The sequence below is a fragment of the Siphateles boraxobius genome, unplaced genomic scaffold, assembly GCF_051911475.1.
Source record: "Siphateles boraxobius isolate OS27281-9 unplaced genomic scaffold, OSU_SipBor_1 5, whole genome shotgun sequence".
Classification (NCBI taxonomy): Eukaryota; Metazoa; Chordata; class Actinopteri; order Cypriniformes; family Leuciscidae; genus Siphateles; species Siphateles boraxobius.
In genome coordinates, this window is record NW_027509141.1 from 7,424,539 (window position 1) to 7,442,569 (window position 18,031).

The 18,031-nt window shown below is 39.6% G+C and overlaps 1 protein-coding gene across 2 annotated transcripts; it reads right to left on the bottom strand.

Annotated features, from left to right (window-relative positions):
- Positions 1-2,225: 2,225 nt before the first annotated feature.
- Positions 2,226-17,490, bottom strand: gata2a (GATA binding protein 2a). Of its 2 annotated transcripts, none has more exons than XM_077202556.1 (6): positions 17,071-17,490; positions 11,650-12,080; positions 9,729-10,298; positions 7,109-7,254; positions 4,267-4,392; positions 2,226-3,344 (listed from the first exon to the last, which is right to left on the bottom strand). In XM_077202556.1, the coding sequence occupies exons 2-6, from the start codon at positions 11,873-11,875 to the stop codon at positions 3,045-3,047; spliced, it is 1,368 nt and encodes a 455-aa protein (XP_077058671.1). In that variant the 5' UTR covers positions 11,876-12,080; positions 17,071-17,490; the 3' UTR covers positions 2,226-3,044. The 2 variants fall into 2 exon arrangements, with proteins under 2 accessions (XP_077058671.1, XP_077058670.1); XM_077202555.1 differs by lacking the exon at positions 17,071-17,490 and adding an exon at positions 12,236-13,332.
- Positions 17,491-18,031: the final 541 nt, after the last annotated feature.

The window sequence follows — 18,031 nt, forward strand, 5'->3', positions numbered from 1 at the left end:
AGTCGCGTCGACTACGTCCGACGTTATCGACTGAAAGGGAACCAATGATTCAATGGCCCATTCATAAAGAGAGCCATTTACTTCATTCCTGAATGAATCAGCCATTTTAACGAATATAATAAAATGAAAGACTCAATGACTTACTATTCCGAACAATTAGGTTACTAGTTTTAGATTCTTATTTAGAGCATCATTTCATTAACTTATTTCCATATTAATAAAAAGCCTATCAAAGTTATAGTTCACCCAAAAATTCGGTCATCATTTACTCACAATAATGACTTTAAACACTTTTGCGGGTAGTTTCTCAGCCAAATTTAATGTGCGATTAATTTTCCATTAATTAATCCCCACCACATTATTTACAGTAATTAATTAGATTTAAATTTTTAATCACTTGACAGCCCTATTGATTTTTGTTGAACTTGTAATATATATATTCCTTCCGACTTCACAAGTTCAACAAACATCTATTAACCAAGTATGGTAAATGAAGCTTAAACATGTTTACTTGATGCATGAGAACAAATGATTCTCACGTGTCAAGCAAGTATGGATGAGCTTCCATTTATCATATATGATGTTATGTGTGCAGAATAAAAGCATTCAATTAAATCTTTTCTGAAGACTTGGGTTAAACCTCTCAATTTATATGTAACTTTTACGATGTTTTCATTAACTTTTTGAAGCGTAACAGTTTTGGTGTAGTTGACTTTTAATGGAGGGACACAAATCTCTCAGGTTTCATTAAAAATATCTTCATTTGTGTTTCAAAAGATTTATGGGTTTGGAATGACATGAGTAAATGAAGACAGAATTTTCATTTATGGGTGAACTATCCCTTCAAGAAAACCTTTTGTGATTTCCTTTCAGCTAATTTACCGAAGATTAATCAGGCCAATGATAGATTTATGCCTCAATGAATTCTATAGAATTAGTGCAGTCAAAACGTATATCGTGATTAATCGCATCTAACATAAAAGTTTGTGTTTATATAATATATATGTGTGTGTGTGTGTGTGTGTGTGTGTGTGTGTGTGTGTGTGTGTGTGTGTGTGTGTGTGTGTGTGTGTGTGTGCGTGCGTGCGTGCGTGCGTGCGTGCGTGCGTGCGTGCGTTCGCAGACAAACACACACGCATATAATAATGTATACACACATATATTATATAAACACAAAGTTTTATGTTTGATGCGATTAATCGAGAAAAATGAATTTGACAACACTAGTTTGAATAGAATAGAATAGAACAGAATAGAAAACAAAAGAGGGGTGTGTGATTATTTGGGGAGATGGGCATCTGCACTTGTGCAAGAGTCGGTGTTGACCTGGAGTCGGCCCTCGTCAGCATGATCTGTGCTGTTGTTGGGTCTCTCTCATTAACTGTTGGCTGGGCTGATGGTTTCCTCAGTCGCTGCACTGGGTTAAATAGCTTGAAAATGAGACCAGGTTAAGAGCTGTTTCCTGCTAGCCTCAGCTGCAAGCACATCTGTGGGAGAAGGCTCCAAACTGCCCCCCACGTGTTTGTTCATGGACTGGACTGATTGCCTTTCCTTCCTCTTCTCCCTCTCTCTTTTTTCTCTCTTTTTCTCTCTCTACCACCAAAAAAACGTGCTGTCCTTTTGCTTACTTTTCCTTTGGCTCCAGAAAGACAAGCTAGAACTGAGGGGGTTGAGTAGGTCAGTTGAAAAGAAGGACACGGGGACAACAAATTTGTCCATCTAAATGCATTCTGTACAGTATGACTCTTTGCATTTGCATGTGATTGGAACCGCACATACCGGACAAGTGGTTGGAGCCTGTTGTCTGGGTCAAATCGAGGCACCCCGGGGGGCTTATGTATGCCATATAGGTCTCCTTCTTCCCCAGCTGCAGTTGTACAGAACAAACCCAGACACACAGCAGTTCAGGCACTTAGCATGTGCATCTGATATCGCTTACCTTAGAACTCAGCGATGCCTAGGTGAAATTCCCTCTGACACTCAGTATACATAACAGCAGTTTATCTGAGCGCTTGGGTGTGTTTGTGTTTGGCCTCGTGCATGTTTTGGCATTCGTGTGCATTTCTCATATTAAACTACAGTAAATGCTGGGAAATACGATGCCCTGGAATCGGAAACATAAATGATCAAACTGGCCTGTAGCCGCAAAAATGTCTCCATATAGGTGAAGAGTGACTGTGCCTTTCACAGAACGTTAGCAAGAAAGTACTCGGGGGGGGAAAAGATGAAGTATTAAAACTTTATTTCCTTTATTTGTTTAATGGAAAATGATAAAAACGTACAGCTCAGCAACATTGCCTTGGCTAGGATAGGTCAGTGTTTTTTTATCAATAACAATCAAATAATATTTATAATATAACAATGTGTTCTGAGGAAAGCGAAATAAGAGATAAAGGGTGAAAATAAATTATCATAATAACAATAACGATAATAACAATTAACCTTTATAAACATTTCTTTGCTTGTATGTCGTATCCATAGAGTCCATTCAGAGGGAATCATGCCCAAAGAGGGGGTGGGGGGGTGGGGGGGGGGGGGGGGGTGTATTCCAGCATGTTAGGGGGGATAAACTTAGTGGTCTTCTCTTTCTGTCTGTCTCTCTCTCTCTTTGACTCATCATGTTCGACAGAGATTCAGAGCAAGTTCTTTACTAGAGAGTTTCTGAGGCGGCTGTTCTCAAAGGAACTGCCACACAGTGATTCTGCAAAGACATATCCTCTCTTTCAGGACAGTACCAAAGTGACTCAGTAAAACGTAACGAAAGGCTAAAAGCAAAGACAGCTCTCTCTCTCTCTCTCTCTCCCCCTCTGCTCTGTCTGTGAGGGTCCTCAGCGTCTTTTTAAACCGTCCTCTATACAAGTTGACGTGGTTGTTGATGAGATGGCACCTTCCTCTGCAGTGTCCGACCAGGAACTAAACCGACACGAACCCCCTTCGCGTCCCTCACCTGTGGAAGATTTCTTGACGGGAGGGGAGATTTCTTGAGATTTCTTGAGTGCATTGAGATTTTCGGTATAAAGGAGCTAGCAATCGAGTGTTGGTCTTCAGTGAGGTTCGGCCCAGACGGGAGAGCGGCTGGAATGGTGAGGGTGGCTGAAAGAGGGGTGAATGGGAGTCGGCGTGGGCAGCATGTGTCCAGAATGGCTAAACGGTCCCAGGTGGCCCATGTGTGGCATGTGGCTTGCCAGAGCACTGTGGCTGCCAAACGGAGAGGTCTTGTCCTGCATGCACTTGGAGAGCTCCTCGAAACCCTCGCCAGATCGTTTACTCCTCTTGGACTTGCTGGACATCTTGCGGTTGCGGGTTTGGATGCCCTCTTTCTTCATGGTCAGTGGCCTATTGACCTGTAAGAAACGAGATAGGGTAGGTTAATGATGAGCCCAAAGGAAGTAAAAACAAAAGGACATGAGGTGTCAAAGTACATGTTTTACAAACAGGTTTTTAAACACAAAAGTTACAAGTTAGTTAAATGGCCGCTTGAGAAAAGAACACGTTCGCTTGAGGAAACCATATCAGCAATAGCTTGCAAGAGAATCATTAGAACCTTATATATGACGATTCAATCGAGAATTTTGTCTGGCATTTTATTTTATTATATATGTATACAAATATATATAAAATAAGTGTTATTATCAAATATATAACCTGCTTTTTAATGTCATGTGGTTATCTGTAAATGTCCCCAGAAATTTGCATTAAAATTCATTGTAGCCTAATTTACACTGGGCTTGTAGCCTATGCTATATAAACATTTATTTATATTTATTAGATGTGATATTTGACACAAATTATAAATCAAAGGGTGGTTATAATGTAGCCTAGTCAATATTATGCTTTTAGTGTTGAATTTCAAACGAAAACCAAGCAATCCAGCAGCTCAGCTGTCATGCAATTTCGCTTTTTCTCTTTCCTCCTTTGTTTCGCTTGTTTCATTAAGGTGAAATGTATTTATTCGTCTGCTAAATAGATCGCAGCCAAGCTTAACATTAAAAAGGCTAGTTTCAGACAACTCCGAATTGATAGCCTATAACTGACGCCGTATCTTGAATGGCAGACCCGCCCTGTCGTCCCTCCTGGGAATAACGCCCTCCTTTGAAACAAAGCTGGATTAATCTAAAAAGAAAACGGTCAACGGGCTCTGTCTGACAGGGAAAGCCGGCTTTGCGTCCCCGGTCTCACTCTCACCCTCTCTTCAATCGATACAAGCTGTCCGCCCACTTGAGCACTTCGCTGTCACTTTCAGTGTTTGCGACTCTTAATACTCACGTTGTGGAGTTTGTAGTAGAGCCCGCAGGCGTTGCACACCGGGTCACCGTTCCCGTTCCGCCGCCACAGAGTGGTCGTGGTTGTCTGGCAGTTCGCGCAGCAGGTGCCAGCTCGCCTCGCAGCAGACTGTTTAGGCAAGAAAAACAGAGTATTCAATACTGGGTAGCCTACACTACATTAAAGCATACACATTATCCATTATCCAACGACATTTTTAAACAATCTCAAGGACATCTTGTAGCCATTTTAAAACGAATAGCCTAATTCCGTTTACCTTCAATGGATGAGCCTAGTTATTATTATTGCGTGAAGTTGCTCGTCAACCGTAAAAAAAATACTAAAATAGGTAAATCCATTATTACTTGGTGGAAACTTTATTATTAATAATAATAAATGTCTATAAATGTATAATAGCTATATATATATATATATATATAATTAGGCCTATTATTACTTTTATTTTTTTACAGTAACATCGTGGCTTATTGTTTTATTTTTATTGAGATCTTTTTTTTTTTGATTGCACTGCATGCAATCGGACTCCATGAACTCAATTCTGCATTTCTATTCTACGCACTGATATAAAACAGCCATTACGGATTTGGGTTGCAGTAAGCATCAATGATAAGAATCTGATGGGGTCACGAATATTACGACTGGTGTAATCTTCGACATGTGTAGCCTACTCTGCACCAGACATAATTTCAAAACTATCCCGCAACGATGCGGCATGAACATATTAAATCTCTTACAACGACTCGCCTCTGTTTTTGGACTAATTAGCCTGTTCTGTGCATTTAAAAATTCAAATTCAGGCTAAATTCAATTTTCTAATTTGTGCCTTGGTTAGAATTTTTTTAGTATTTTGTTCCCCTTTTCTGGTCTGTATCTAATAGCTAAATTCTGCAATATTTCGGTACAGATCATTAATTTATATCGTTTCGATACACTGCTTGCCTTGATGCCAAGAATCAAACGCTTTAGTGGGCGGGGCGTCTGCAAAGCTGGGTCATCAATCCTCTGTTCGCTTTTTGTCCATTACAGATCAATTTTTCACACATAATGAGAAACATCTATAGGCATACAACGCAATTTCCCCGCAGTCCAACACTAGCATTTGCAGTTTGTGTTCATTAGCGATTCACATAATACGTTTTCGTAAAAGGAAGCTCCGAATAAAAAAAAACCGCCGCTCTGAATAGAAATTAAACAAAACGCAGACGACAACAAAAACACGCACATTCCGATACTTAAACTCTGTGCCAGTCGAGCATGACAAACAGTAGAGCAAAGAGTATAAATCCATTTATTTTCCAATCCCTGCCCCAGCCCCTTCACACATAGTGCTCTGATAATCGCTTTACAGTAGATGTCATTCGGGCCTGCCGGGGCCAGAGAAAATTCAGCCGGGTTTGTTGAAGACGGAAACACCCGGGAGCCTGGCTTCCTTATCGGGCCCGGGCAGATATCCGGATAGGAAACAACTGGATGGCCTTTGAACAGCGCTCTGAAAACACTTCAGCCCAAAAGCATGGGCCAGCTCACTGACTCCATGGAAAACCCTGTGGCTTTTTTTCACCATGAGAACATATAGAGAAACTAACAGCTATGCTATGTTTCACCTACTACTGCTAAAAATAATAATGATCATCATAATTGGGTATTGCATTTGCAATCCATATTTCAATTCCTCTTCGAATATGTCACTCTGTTATTCACTACAAGGCTCATTTTTCTCTTGCTGAGTATGTAAGTGTCTCTTTTACAACACTGGAAATAAGATTCCCTTGGAGACTCTTATATTTACACTCTGATGGTCACTTAGCCAAGTGAAAATTAAATTATTACACATGGCTGATAGAAAAGACGCTCTCACTCAATTAAACAGCTTGCTGTGTCTCCAAATGAATCTCAATGATAATATTACGTCACGTTTTGAAAGACTGCAAAAATGACTCAATAACCGTGTAAAGAGACAGAGGTAGAGATATTGAGTTTCATCCGCTAGACGATATAATTAGATTATGTGAAAAGAAAAATCTATCTAGTTTGGGAAAATAATATCCTGCCTATTTTCTTCAGAAGTCATCTGTTTTCCTAGAATCTTGATGTTGGAAAAACTGTCACCACTGCCTGACGAGATATGAATTATATTTAAATAAAAGCATAGAGGAGCCTTCTTTTACAAGCTGCCCTGAACCATGGATAATCAGCAGATTAATAACCAAAGCATAATCAAGTTTGACTTTTCACACATCTCAGTGATTTCTCAATAGGGAAACAGCTAAATAATCTTGAGCCTTCAATCAATCATCTCAATGTAAAAAGCCATTAATACAAAAGAAAATCAAAAATCTGCTTTTAAGCATCTCGTCTCACCGAGATTAAATGAGATAATTCTGCTGGCAGCAATTCTAAAATGGAACCAGAATCATAAGCCAGCCACACGAAACAAAACCAATAGCATGTGGCTTTCTAAACAACAGCCAGAAAAAGATCAACTGAATCAAACTGCTTGATCTAAACAGATGCGCTCAGGCAATAGTGCAGCAACAGGTTTCTCTCAGTGTGGAGTGGTGATAATTGTCCCGGCATGGGCATTGGTATCAGTGACATTATCAGAACTAGAAGCAATAATGATAGTGGGAACAATGGCAATAGTAGCAGTATTGTAACAGGCAGAGTAGGGGATCACCAGGGGGTGAGGGCGACAAACAATTCCAGGAAGATTATAGGGAAAATATAACTTTCCTGGAATTGTGCTCAGGCTTTCTGCTCCGTGCTGCTATTTAGCCCTCTTTCTCACGTGTGTAAGGAACTGAAAGAGTGTTGATCTACTCACCAGTCTGCGCTTCGGCTTGATAAGGGGTCTGTTCTGGCCGTTCATCTTGTGGTACAGGCCGCACGCGTTGCAGAGGTAGTGGCCCGTCCCGTCCCGCCGCCACAGCGGGGTAGAGGTGGCTCCGCAGTTCACACATTCACGCCCCTCTGTGCAGAATTCAAGTGGAGGGAAAGCAAAGGGAAATTTATATAATTAAGAAGTTCACACTCGATCTACAATACAGGAACACGGGGTCACGGACTGGGCAGAGAAAAACAACTCCCAAGTTAATTAGCCAACATCTAACATGACATTCACATTGGAATCTGTTATCTGAACTGAATGCATTACATAACTGATATCGAAATTTATGAATGTGCATGTGTCGATGAAATTACTTTTTTTTTTATGCTGCATAACTGTGGAAAATGAATACATCCAGTTTCTACTCTTAAATTACTACAGACAAACCTATCATTTATCTGCTATAGAGAGAACCCTAAATATCAGTCTGCTTTTGCACAACATTTTCAAGACACTTTAAGAAGAAGCTGATTGATTTTATATATTATGTTATATATTCTCACTCCTGTTTATCAGCCAGCTGTCCAGGCTTGTCCTATATTCTCAGGTGTCATATCACAGTAAAGCACCCTAACCTGCTGGAAAGGGCCCTGCGCTTTAATTCATATGCTCTTCCTCGTCACTCCCCTGAGCATCTCTCTATTATTCACATTATAATGTGAGATAGTCGCTGTCCCACCCTGACCAGAGAAAAGAATACGCCTGGACAATGGACGCTCTTTTGAAGTGTATGTGATGTTGTAATTCAGTCATTTTCAGCCCTTTTTTCGAAGTTTCGTTGCATTTTGAATGTACTGAAACCTGGCGCTGGGAGTGCTGAAAACAGCCCTGCGGTATAGCAAGTAAATAGAGGTTAACCTAAATCAGAGGTGTAGTCTATTATTAAATGTAAAAAAGGTGCTTTTTTTCTTTTCTTTTTTTCTTTAATGCATTTGACTTTCACAGTCTCCTTTCATATTTTCTGACTTTTAAAACAAATCAATATTTTTTTTCTTCCAATGCCCAATCATGTTTGTAGGATTAATTTAACATAAAAATATTACTATGCAGTTCAAAATTGGTTCCATTCACCAATGCACTGAACCCTATAAACTTATAGACATTTTCTACATTCATAAGTTGGCTATGAGTGTTATTGAGTATAGCCTATTATTCATAACCATTATTCATTAATTTATTAAGCATCTTGTATTTACATATTGTTATTCCTATTTTAATGTAATATCCAATTATAATTGCATGTAATATGTGTCATATAATGTAACTGTAACATATTAAGAATAGTTCAAATTAATTTTATTTGACAGCAGTGTATCGTGCCGACGTCGTGCATAAATAAGCACACAAACAGCAGGGTCCTGTCGCCTGTGAAGGCCTGTCCCGCCGGGGTTTTGTTAGTATTGGGGTCGTAGGAGGGCGGAGGGGGGAGTATGTCGTGATTTGTTCAACTGAAGGTATATACAGGATATGACTGGAGCCAGCGCGTCGTGACTCTTCAACGTTTTTAGCGTAATAAAGGCTACATTTAAAGGAAAACAAAGCGTGAGGCAACACGCAGCCCGCCAAATGAAATCATTCATCTTAAGATCTAACGCGCAGAAAAACAAATCGAATCTCCGTGGAATAAATAAATAGAAGTTTGTGTGTCATTTAATTTGCAAATTAATTTCAAAAGGTCTGCAACCTCGCCAAAAGCGCGATTTTCTTATTTTATTTTATTTATCATTTTTATCCAGCTGTTTTCAATACAGCTCCACTTATCGATTGGTATTTACATGATCTTAATCTTTTTTGGCTGAATCTCTTGCACTCTAAAATGTTAAATCATAATGTTAGAGGCCTATATTTTTGTTTCTTCAACTTTATAATTTCTCAAATGATATCTCAATTTTCTTCACCATTAAGTAAATTCAGTGTGTTCGAAAAATACAATATAGCCGACAGGTCACCTCTTTAAATGTAGGCTATTTAAACATGTAAAAAGGCTAAGAAAAATAGCCTATCGTCTTTTTTTCACTAAACAGCTGGTTTGGGTTTGTAGTTTATATATGATAACCACTATTTTTATAGAATATGCCACAGAGTGGAGATGCATTCTGATGTAGCATTTTTAAGAGCTGCTGAAACTTGTGGCGAATCATAATTAAAAAGCTGTGGTGTAGAGTTGACTCGAGGGAGATTCCTAAAATGGCGGCCGAACTCATTTAATTAGACAAAAACAAAATAAGTAAACTCCAAATTGGATTAAAACATTGTGTGCAAGAAAAGAAAAGCTGTGATAATGGAAAATTGAAATATCTAGGCCAGTAAACCATTGGGGATTCATTTGTATAGCCTATGGCTATTAAATTATTTTCAAATAGCCTATCAAAAAAAATCCTACACATAAGATATTTACATATAGGCTATAGCCTGTACATTACATAGCTATAGATTTTGTAAATGTAACATTTTTAATAATTTATGTAAAATTCTTTGTAAAAATGTTATCCAACCCCATGTAAATGTATATATTCTTCGCTTCATGATCGAGTCAGAGAGCTCTAAAGAAACTCACCTGAGCACGATCTCGTCTTGCTTTTACATTTAGGTGTGAAGCCCGAAGCGGATCCACCGAGGAGGGTACCAGGATGGAACAGCCCACCGCCGTACTCGTGTGGAGTGGGCAGGGAGTACGTTGGGTAGGTCGGGATGGGATGATGCGTGGACGGTGTTTGGGCGCTCATAGCCAGGCTTCCCCGAAGAGGACTACATCCCTCCATTTTCATCCCATCAGCGATGACTTGGTACTTGATGGAGTCTTTTTCGTCCATTCTTGCAGTGGTGGAGTTCGGAGAAGAAGGACCGGGGTCCGGCGAGACGTCTTTCGGTGGGGTTGGGGGGAAATTATAAAGGGGATGTGGACTGGAGTGTGTTACGGATGTGAGGGAGGAGACGGGAGCGGTGCTGGAGCTACTGCTGCACGGGTAGCCGGCGCTGGCAGGGTGCAGGCCGGGCTTGCTGAAGTGACTGACCGCCCAGGCGTTGTGGTGCGCGGCGGAGAGCGCTGCCTTCCCGCTGTCCAGCCAGGGGATCCCGGGACTGTGTATGAGGTGTGGCCGGCAGACCTGACTTCCCGTGAGACGAGCTGAGAAATACAAGACAGAAACGAACATAAAAGCTCAATTCGACATGAAACTTGCGAGCAAAATGTCTAAATCTCTACAGTTTTTGCCGAAACACCAGTTTGTTTTTCAAACAACAAAATGTCTAATGTTCCACCTCACCTGTTGACTCCGTACTAAAACAATACAAACTTGACATTGAGATCAAATAAAATGATATGAAATATACATAATAAACAAAACCGCATTTGCCGATTCACCCTTTAGTCCAGTGTTTGCTCGCTAACACTTAAAATATGTTTTTCTTCGTCTCGACATGATTTTCAAAATAAAAACGCACTTACTCCTACGAAACATACGGAAAATCTCCTTACAAAAGCTACACACGACAACTTTTTTAACGAAGCATTCTCACTACAGCCTGCTCGTCGTACAAATTAGACACTTGAACTAAGAAGTTCATCAGGAATTTTTCGTTTTGATTTGGCATCCGGGAAGTGCCTTGATCCCCCTCTCTCTCCCTGACACGAACTTCCCTTTCCTCATCAAGTCATTCGCTGGACATTTTCTTTTTCTTCTTATCTTTACATTTCAACACGGTCCTCTTGGAGATGACAGTTCGCAGCGCAGAGAAGAAATCTGATATCTTTCATTTTAAACGCATTGTTTTGTCATCCTTTTGATTGGTGTCTGCCAGGCACATATGCATAACGTTTTTGCAAAACAACAGAAAATAAATAAATATATATATAAATAATAAACATTAAGCCTGCATTAGCATATTTTGGTTAACCCTCGCGATACCGAGCCATGGGACAGTCCCGCATTTAGGCCGCACTAGGATTCACCTCAAAGTGAGTAAAAACATTCTCAATCTTTCGGTTTTACACTACACGCACAACGCAGTTGTAGCCTACTAAAGTAACACCAGTAGCCTTTATATAGGCTATGCAACTGACACAAAATGGGCTTAAATGGTGTCGACAACGTCAAGTTTGTTTACTAAACCTTCTTTAAGCACAAGGCTATAGCCTACGACCCCAAAAAACATAAACAAATGTTCTCTTTCGCCATAAATATGAACAACATTTTACATTGAACTGTTCGTAACACATTTAAGTAAAAGGTTAAATAATTTAGCAATAACAGTAACAGTATTATTTCAAGCAGCTTTATAAATTAATTCACATTCAGTAGGCTAATAGCCTGTTAGTTTATTTTCATTCATGATTAATGTAAAGTGTGACTGAAATATTTATCGGAAATTACATAATGAAATATCCACAAGATAGCCTACCTTTACACAATTTGACATTAAAATATTCTAATAGCCTACTTAATGCGAGATAAATTTGACAAAAAGATGAATCATACCGTGCGCTTGTCCGTATGATACTCTTGCCCGAGAATTGGAGTAGTAGGGGTTACCCTGCGAGTCCAAGTGATTTAAGAACACATCCACCTCGTCCGGGGGAAGAAGAGGGGCCATGGGCTCCATGTAATTGTGTGTAAGCCCGTGATGATGTGACTCTGGGTGCTGGCCGTTGAGTACCGCATGATGATGGGCCATCCATCGAGACTGATCGGCCGCAACCTCCATGTCTGAAGTGTCCGCTTAGAAAACGTTAAAAAAAAGTTTTCTCTGTGCCTACTGAAAACCTTTTGTACACTTAGAGACCCAGGTCCTTTAGATTACTACACTATTTGTTGTTCTGCTTCAGTTGGTGATGCTCTGTTCACTTTCTATGCCCTTATTTTTGGAGAAGAGCTCCTGCTTCTTTGCTTTCAAGAATGTTCAGGAACACCTGTAAGAGAACAAATAGATGCATCTCAATTTTAACGTTAACAACATTGCAATACAGATTTAAATGAGTGCAAAGAATCTTTACTTTATCGAAATACGCTTCATCACAAGCTCTGCGCAATTTTAAAGAACTATCGGTATAGCGCAAGTACTTACGGCGCGAAGTCGCATTTCAGCACTACAATCCTCAGTTTATTTTTTCCCAGTGTTAGTCCTGTACAAAGAATGTTAATCCTCAAGATGTCTGTTGACATTCGTAATTCGCCACTGGTTTAAATTGTCCACAGTCCAATCGTTAAACTCTCTAAAACTCCGAGTCTGTGTGAAGCGGAGAGAAGTCTCGTTAATGAATTGTGCCTGTGTACTGTCGGAACTGGCGCCAGTAGATTCCATATCTTACGAACATGGGCGGGGTCACGGGCTGGCAGGGATCGCTCTGTTACCAATAGCAGATCGCGCTGACTGCCATTGGCTCGAACATCATGCTTTCCAAACTGCCACGGCGACTATCGGCCTAGTGCTCCACATTCAGAGAGCTGAGAGACTCATCATTCAGCGGAGCAATTTATTCAGGTCTTTTTACCTTTCTTAGAGCTTCAAGATGATGATGTAATAATGTTGTCTTTTTACTCAAAGTCTAACAGAATGAACTGAAATTAAGAATGTAAAGCTGATGTCTTGTTGCCTATACAGAACGTTTATCAAGACAAAAATACTGCATTTTTTTATTTGAATAATAATATTACATTGGTTAGAGTACTTTTGCATTAAGCATAAATTAATGAATAGTGTAATTAGGCCTAGTTACATTTTTTTCTAGGCTATTGATAAACAAAATCATTAATTGCAGTTGTCTTAAACTTTTGTTTAAGAACTTAATACTGTGATTAAGACCTGTTGCCTGACCATTAGCATTTTAACATTGCTTAAAACAACAAAACCTGTAACAGTGAAGTGTGACATGCGATATGCCTAATGCAAACAAACACGATTCCTAGCACCTCGGGCATTAATTGGGAGGAGTATTTTATGGTCCTTAAATTCGAGGCTATTGTTCTTGCGCGTCTAATTGTTTTAAATTAGTTCTCACCACATTCTTCTTGTGAAAACTGTCTTTGTATGCCATTTCGAGCGATCAAACGTTACTTTACATATTAATAGCTGGTCCGTGTCTCCTTGGTGCCGACAGGTCGCATGGGCAGGTCCAAATTGAGCCAATTGGTGGCCATTAGGGCAGCTTCGTTGATTGTTACTTACAATTATCTCATGGCAAAACAAGCATCAGGCTCACCCACCGCAGGCAGAAAGACAGAACGACGCCAATTAGCTTGATAAGCTTTTAGATAAACTGTGGATACAGGTTAGTCAACTGAAGAGCTCATTGTGCACATGGGTTTAATACATTGTTGCGGCTAAACATAAAATGTGGTTGTCTTTCCAGTTAAAAAGGCTATAGGCCCTATTTCATATTCCACGCGTTTTAAATTCGTTTAAATACATTTGCATAGCCTTCTAATTTCATGCGGTGGAAGCTCCAATTCAAATAATCTAATATAGGCTAAATAAACACTCCTTCCTTTAACATATAAAATATGTAATAGGCCTATAGTGGATATAGCAGCGTGCTCCTTTAGATATCTACTTCTATGGCCTCTAACTGTGATTTACCGCTTTGTGTAGGCCTATATTAATTATTTAACCTGTCTGGTTGCATCAATCAAAGATAACACAAGATAGACTTGACTACCAGGACGCTGCGGCTCGTTTTTCATCTATCGAGAAAGACACTGTCGTGGTAATTTTGTTTTCTTGATGGAGTTACAGCTCAGGTCTAGCCAAGAACCGGTTTAAAAAAAAAATGATAAAATTAGTTTCAACTGATTTTATAGGCTACATTTTATCCTAGAAATAATGGTGGGATGTCTCTCTGACAATAGGGCTATTTATTTTTATTATTATTTAAAGCAGGAGTTTTAGTCTGCAGATTGAAAGGCAATAATTGAAGCGCGAGCTCAGAGCCCCCATCGGCCGCCACTCTGACGCCATGACTTGATGTCACAGTGTCTCGGGAAAGAAGAAAAAGATCTAGACGCGCTGCAACTTTTCCACAGCTATCTACAACTACAGTTTAATACACTAAGTATGAATGTATAGTATAGGCATAGTGTGTTTTCATATGTTTTAATTTAATCATATAACCATCATAAGAGGATGAGGTGTTTTTTTCCCTGTTTTTTTCCGAATAATCAATTTGGACAATAATATTGAGCACTTAAACCACAGAGCTTCTGTCAACGTTGGATGTATAAAGATGCTCAAACAGGCTATTTGGCCTTATTGTGTGACAATATCAGATGTTTAAATCCCTCTTTAACGGACTGGATTCCTGCCAGGGGCCCTACACAACACAAAGAGCCCAGCCTGATGCCAACAAATTAGAATGTAAAATAAAATATGACGCTTGGTTTTGCTGTGTAATGATGCATTTTATACACAATCTTACATCAAAAAGGTGCAACAGCAGATTATGTAGAAATAAATGGAAGCTGATATAAACCTTTAAATATACGCGTATATGGGTCTTTCACATTGTCATAACTGCTATAATGAAACCCAACACAACGTCTTTAATAGGCTTTTTCACAAATATTTACACTAATTTTGTGTAAAAACGCAGTGGAATATAAAAGCCTTTTTACAAAACCCTTTTATATAAAACTTTTATATTCCTGCTCTGACCCACCTCCGCCCTTAAATAAAATATATGACGCCTTGGGATGAGGACGGGCTCAAATATTCAATCTCTGAAATACAAATATTGAAATATTTTCATTATTTCATAACATTTATTCTGTAATTTCGGTGCAAATTCCTTTCTGCCGCTGTGTGCATTAAACCATAAATGTATCTTTTAGTGGTATGCTACGCCACCTTACATGCAGCTTCAGTGCCGCATTTGTGGTGTAAATGTGGCAATACATGTGTATTATAGCGTGTGTGTGTGAGTGTGTGTGTGTGTGTGTGTGTGTGTGTGTGTGTGTGTGTGTGTGTGTGTGTGTGTGTGTGTGTGTGTGTGTGTGTGTGTGTGTGTGTGTGTGTGTGTGTGTGTGTGTGTGTGTGTGTGTGTGTGTGTGTGTGTGTGTGTGTGTGTGTGTGTGTGTGTGTGTGTGTGTGTGTGTGCGTGTGCGCGCGCCAGTTTTTGAGCTAATCTTGGCTCTTGGTTCAGCTCACCTAGGGCTAAATATTCTGTAGAGAATACCTAAACTAAATACCTGTGGTAATCCAGGTGCTCTCAACGTTAGAACAAAAGGGACTGTCCTTTTAGGGGCTTAACATTTAAAGTCGGGGGGAGTTACTAAAGAGATTGACCCGACTGAGGACTCTAACTCAGTGGGACACGTTTCTTTAAATGCGTGTGAAGATTCAGACTTTATTTCTTATGTAACACAAGTCGTGTCGTCTAACAAGTGTGACTGTGACGACGGCAATGACATCATGTTTGTAATGTCACATTATACTTTGCTTTAAATTAATTGCATCAAAAATAATGGAGAGTGCGGTGGAAACAAGCTCCGCGAAAATGGAGGCAATCATTCCCTTAATTAACAGGTGCCGTGAAATGGCTTTGGCCGTTCGTTCCCTCACCGCGCATTTATCGTTCTCCGTGGGGTTAAAGGAGGGCAGGAGGGGGCAGAGAGCGGCGCAGAAGGGTTTGTGAAGATAAGCAGGCACTGGGATATATGGGGAATGACACAAACCAGCTGAAGCGGTATTGTCCTTTACTCACGGGTAATTAGATTGTGACAGGGCACTCGGGGGCAGACACAAGCACAGGCAAAGTCACAAGCCTCCTGTCCTCTGCTGAAGCATGAATAACAGGGTTTGAAAGCAAAGCGTCTCACCCTCTTTTTATTTCAAACAACAATCCACATTGTTTTGAGGCAAAGTCTCATATGTGTGCATGTTCTCAGTATTAAACGACCCTCCCTGCGTGACGCGCATGTTTTATGTCTTGTGCGACATATTGGGTAAAGTTCTTCTTCTGGGTGATGGCATTTGTTTAGTCGGAAAATGATCCTGTGGCGGTCATAAATCTGATGGGTGATGACAGCGCGCCCGCCCTTCTTTTGTGCTTGACAGCTCTTGGAGTCAATGATTTAAATAAACAGCACAGGTGGGCTATGCAGGCGTCCTTGGGGCATTCCTGAGAAAGCTAATTCCTCAACTCACCCACGCCACATTCGCTTTCACATTTATAATCATTCAAATTCCCCTTTGAAAATGTTGGCGGAAAATTATTTTCATTTCGTGCTGTGTTCTTGGCTTGTTAAATAACAAAATCGTATCAACACAAGCATACATTTCCACATGAATCTCTTAAATGTACACTATTTCACGCATTGTTTCATTAATAAATATGTTTTGTATATTGTGTATGCGGTGTAAATGTAGGCTATAGGCTATTCCATTTTGGTTTAATTTGGATCTTATTTTAACATGTTTACAAAGAGAAAGGAATAGTTAAGAATGTCCCTTTTTATAAATGTAAATAATATTTTAAATATATATTAATATTATCAGCACTTGTGACTATATATTTGAGCTATACGAAAAACGTAGGCTATAACACTCTTCATCATGTATTATAACCCGAAATGCCTGCCGTAGTAGCCTATACAGTGTAGATAACGAATTTAGAAACACATTATGTATTTTTGTATTTAATAAATTATTATTATTATGATTTCTATTCAGCCACACAAATGCATATTTTTTTGTTTTATTATAGACCATTAAAACTGCTATCAAATTAAAATTAACTCTTTTGATTTTTTAGATGGAATTAAGTACACCATAATAAACCTATTTTGGACTAACAGTTCTCTTTAAAAAATACCTCACTAAAACGCGTGAATAATCTCTTCGTAGCCTATTACTCGACTTCACGCTCGCTGTGTCGAATGAAATAGTCTACGCAAAACGCATCTTACCAGTGTTTACGATTAGGCACTCTTCTCTTGACATTTAGCAGAGAAATGTGTCCGGGGGCCAATTCCGTGTGGCACCGTCTTTGAGGGAAGAGTATCGGTGATTCGTTGCGCTTTGCGAAGCGCTGAAGCTCCGGGCACAGTCTTCTCTATGGCTGGCGATGCCAACCTTCCCTGACAGGCAAGGGTCGTTCCAGAATTCGTTCGCTGAGGATCTTTCTTCAGTGACTTACGGCATGGTGTAGTGTCTAACACATCGTACTCTCTCTCTCTCTCTCTCTCTCTCTCTCTCTCTCTCTCTCTCTCTCTCTCTCTCTCTCTCTCTCTCTCTCTCTGGCTGGAAACAGCAAAACTTGAGGCACAAAGTGGGGCTGCTGCAACGTAGCCGAGCGTCAGCCAATCTGGTCTTCCGGGTCTTGCTTTGATGAATAAAAGCTGTGCTGAAGATGTTATGTGTGGTTCTCACTCGTATAATTATGAAACAAGACCCAGTTGCACCTACTGTCACTTACTTGGTTTGGCATATGCTACTATTCTCACCTCTTTTTTAGATTGAAAGATTGGATAATTTAGGATTGCCACAGTAAAAAAAATCATGATTTGTTATCACAACTTTTTTTCTTTTGTCAAATTAATGTGGTTCAGACAGCGTAATATTTAGATTTTCTGTTGATTAAACCAATCTCCTTCATTGTATCAACTCAAATTTTTAATTTCAATTAACTCAAAATGTTAAGTTAACCTTACTTTTTTTAAGTTAAACCAACATTTTTGGTTTACAGTGTAGGAATAATTATAAGTATTGCCCTTCTCATTTGATGACTGCGATGCTGCTGTTGTGTTTGCGTGAGTGTTGTGAATATGCAAATCTTTACTTTTAATATAAGACTCCTAGGCTTCCCATCTTAATGAATTCTATTCCTTCTTGATCTTGTCTATAATATGTTGCGAGGTCGCGGTCGAC

Bases quoted from the DNA above. Each gene is read 5' to 3' on its own strand.
- gata2a (XM_077202556.1), bottom strand. From the start codon at position 11,875: ATGGAGGTTGCGGCCGATCAGTCTCGATGGATGGCCCATCATCATGCG. The intron at 4,393-7,108 runs GTGAGTAGATCA...TTGCCTAAACAG, and splicing joins TCAAGCCGAAGCGCAGACTG to TCTGCTGCGAGGCGAGCTGG. The intron at 3,345-4,266 runs GTGAGTATTAAG...CGTTTCTTACAG, and splicing joins TCTACTACAAACTCCACAAC to GTCAATAGGCCACTGACCAT.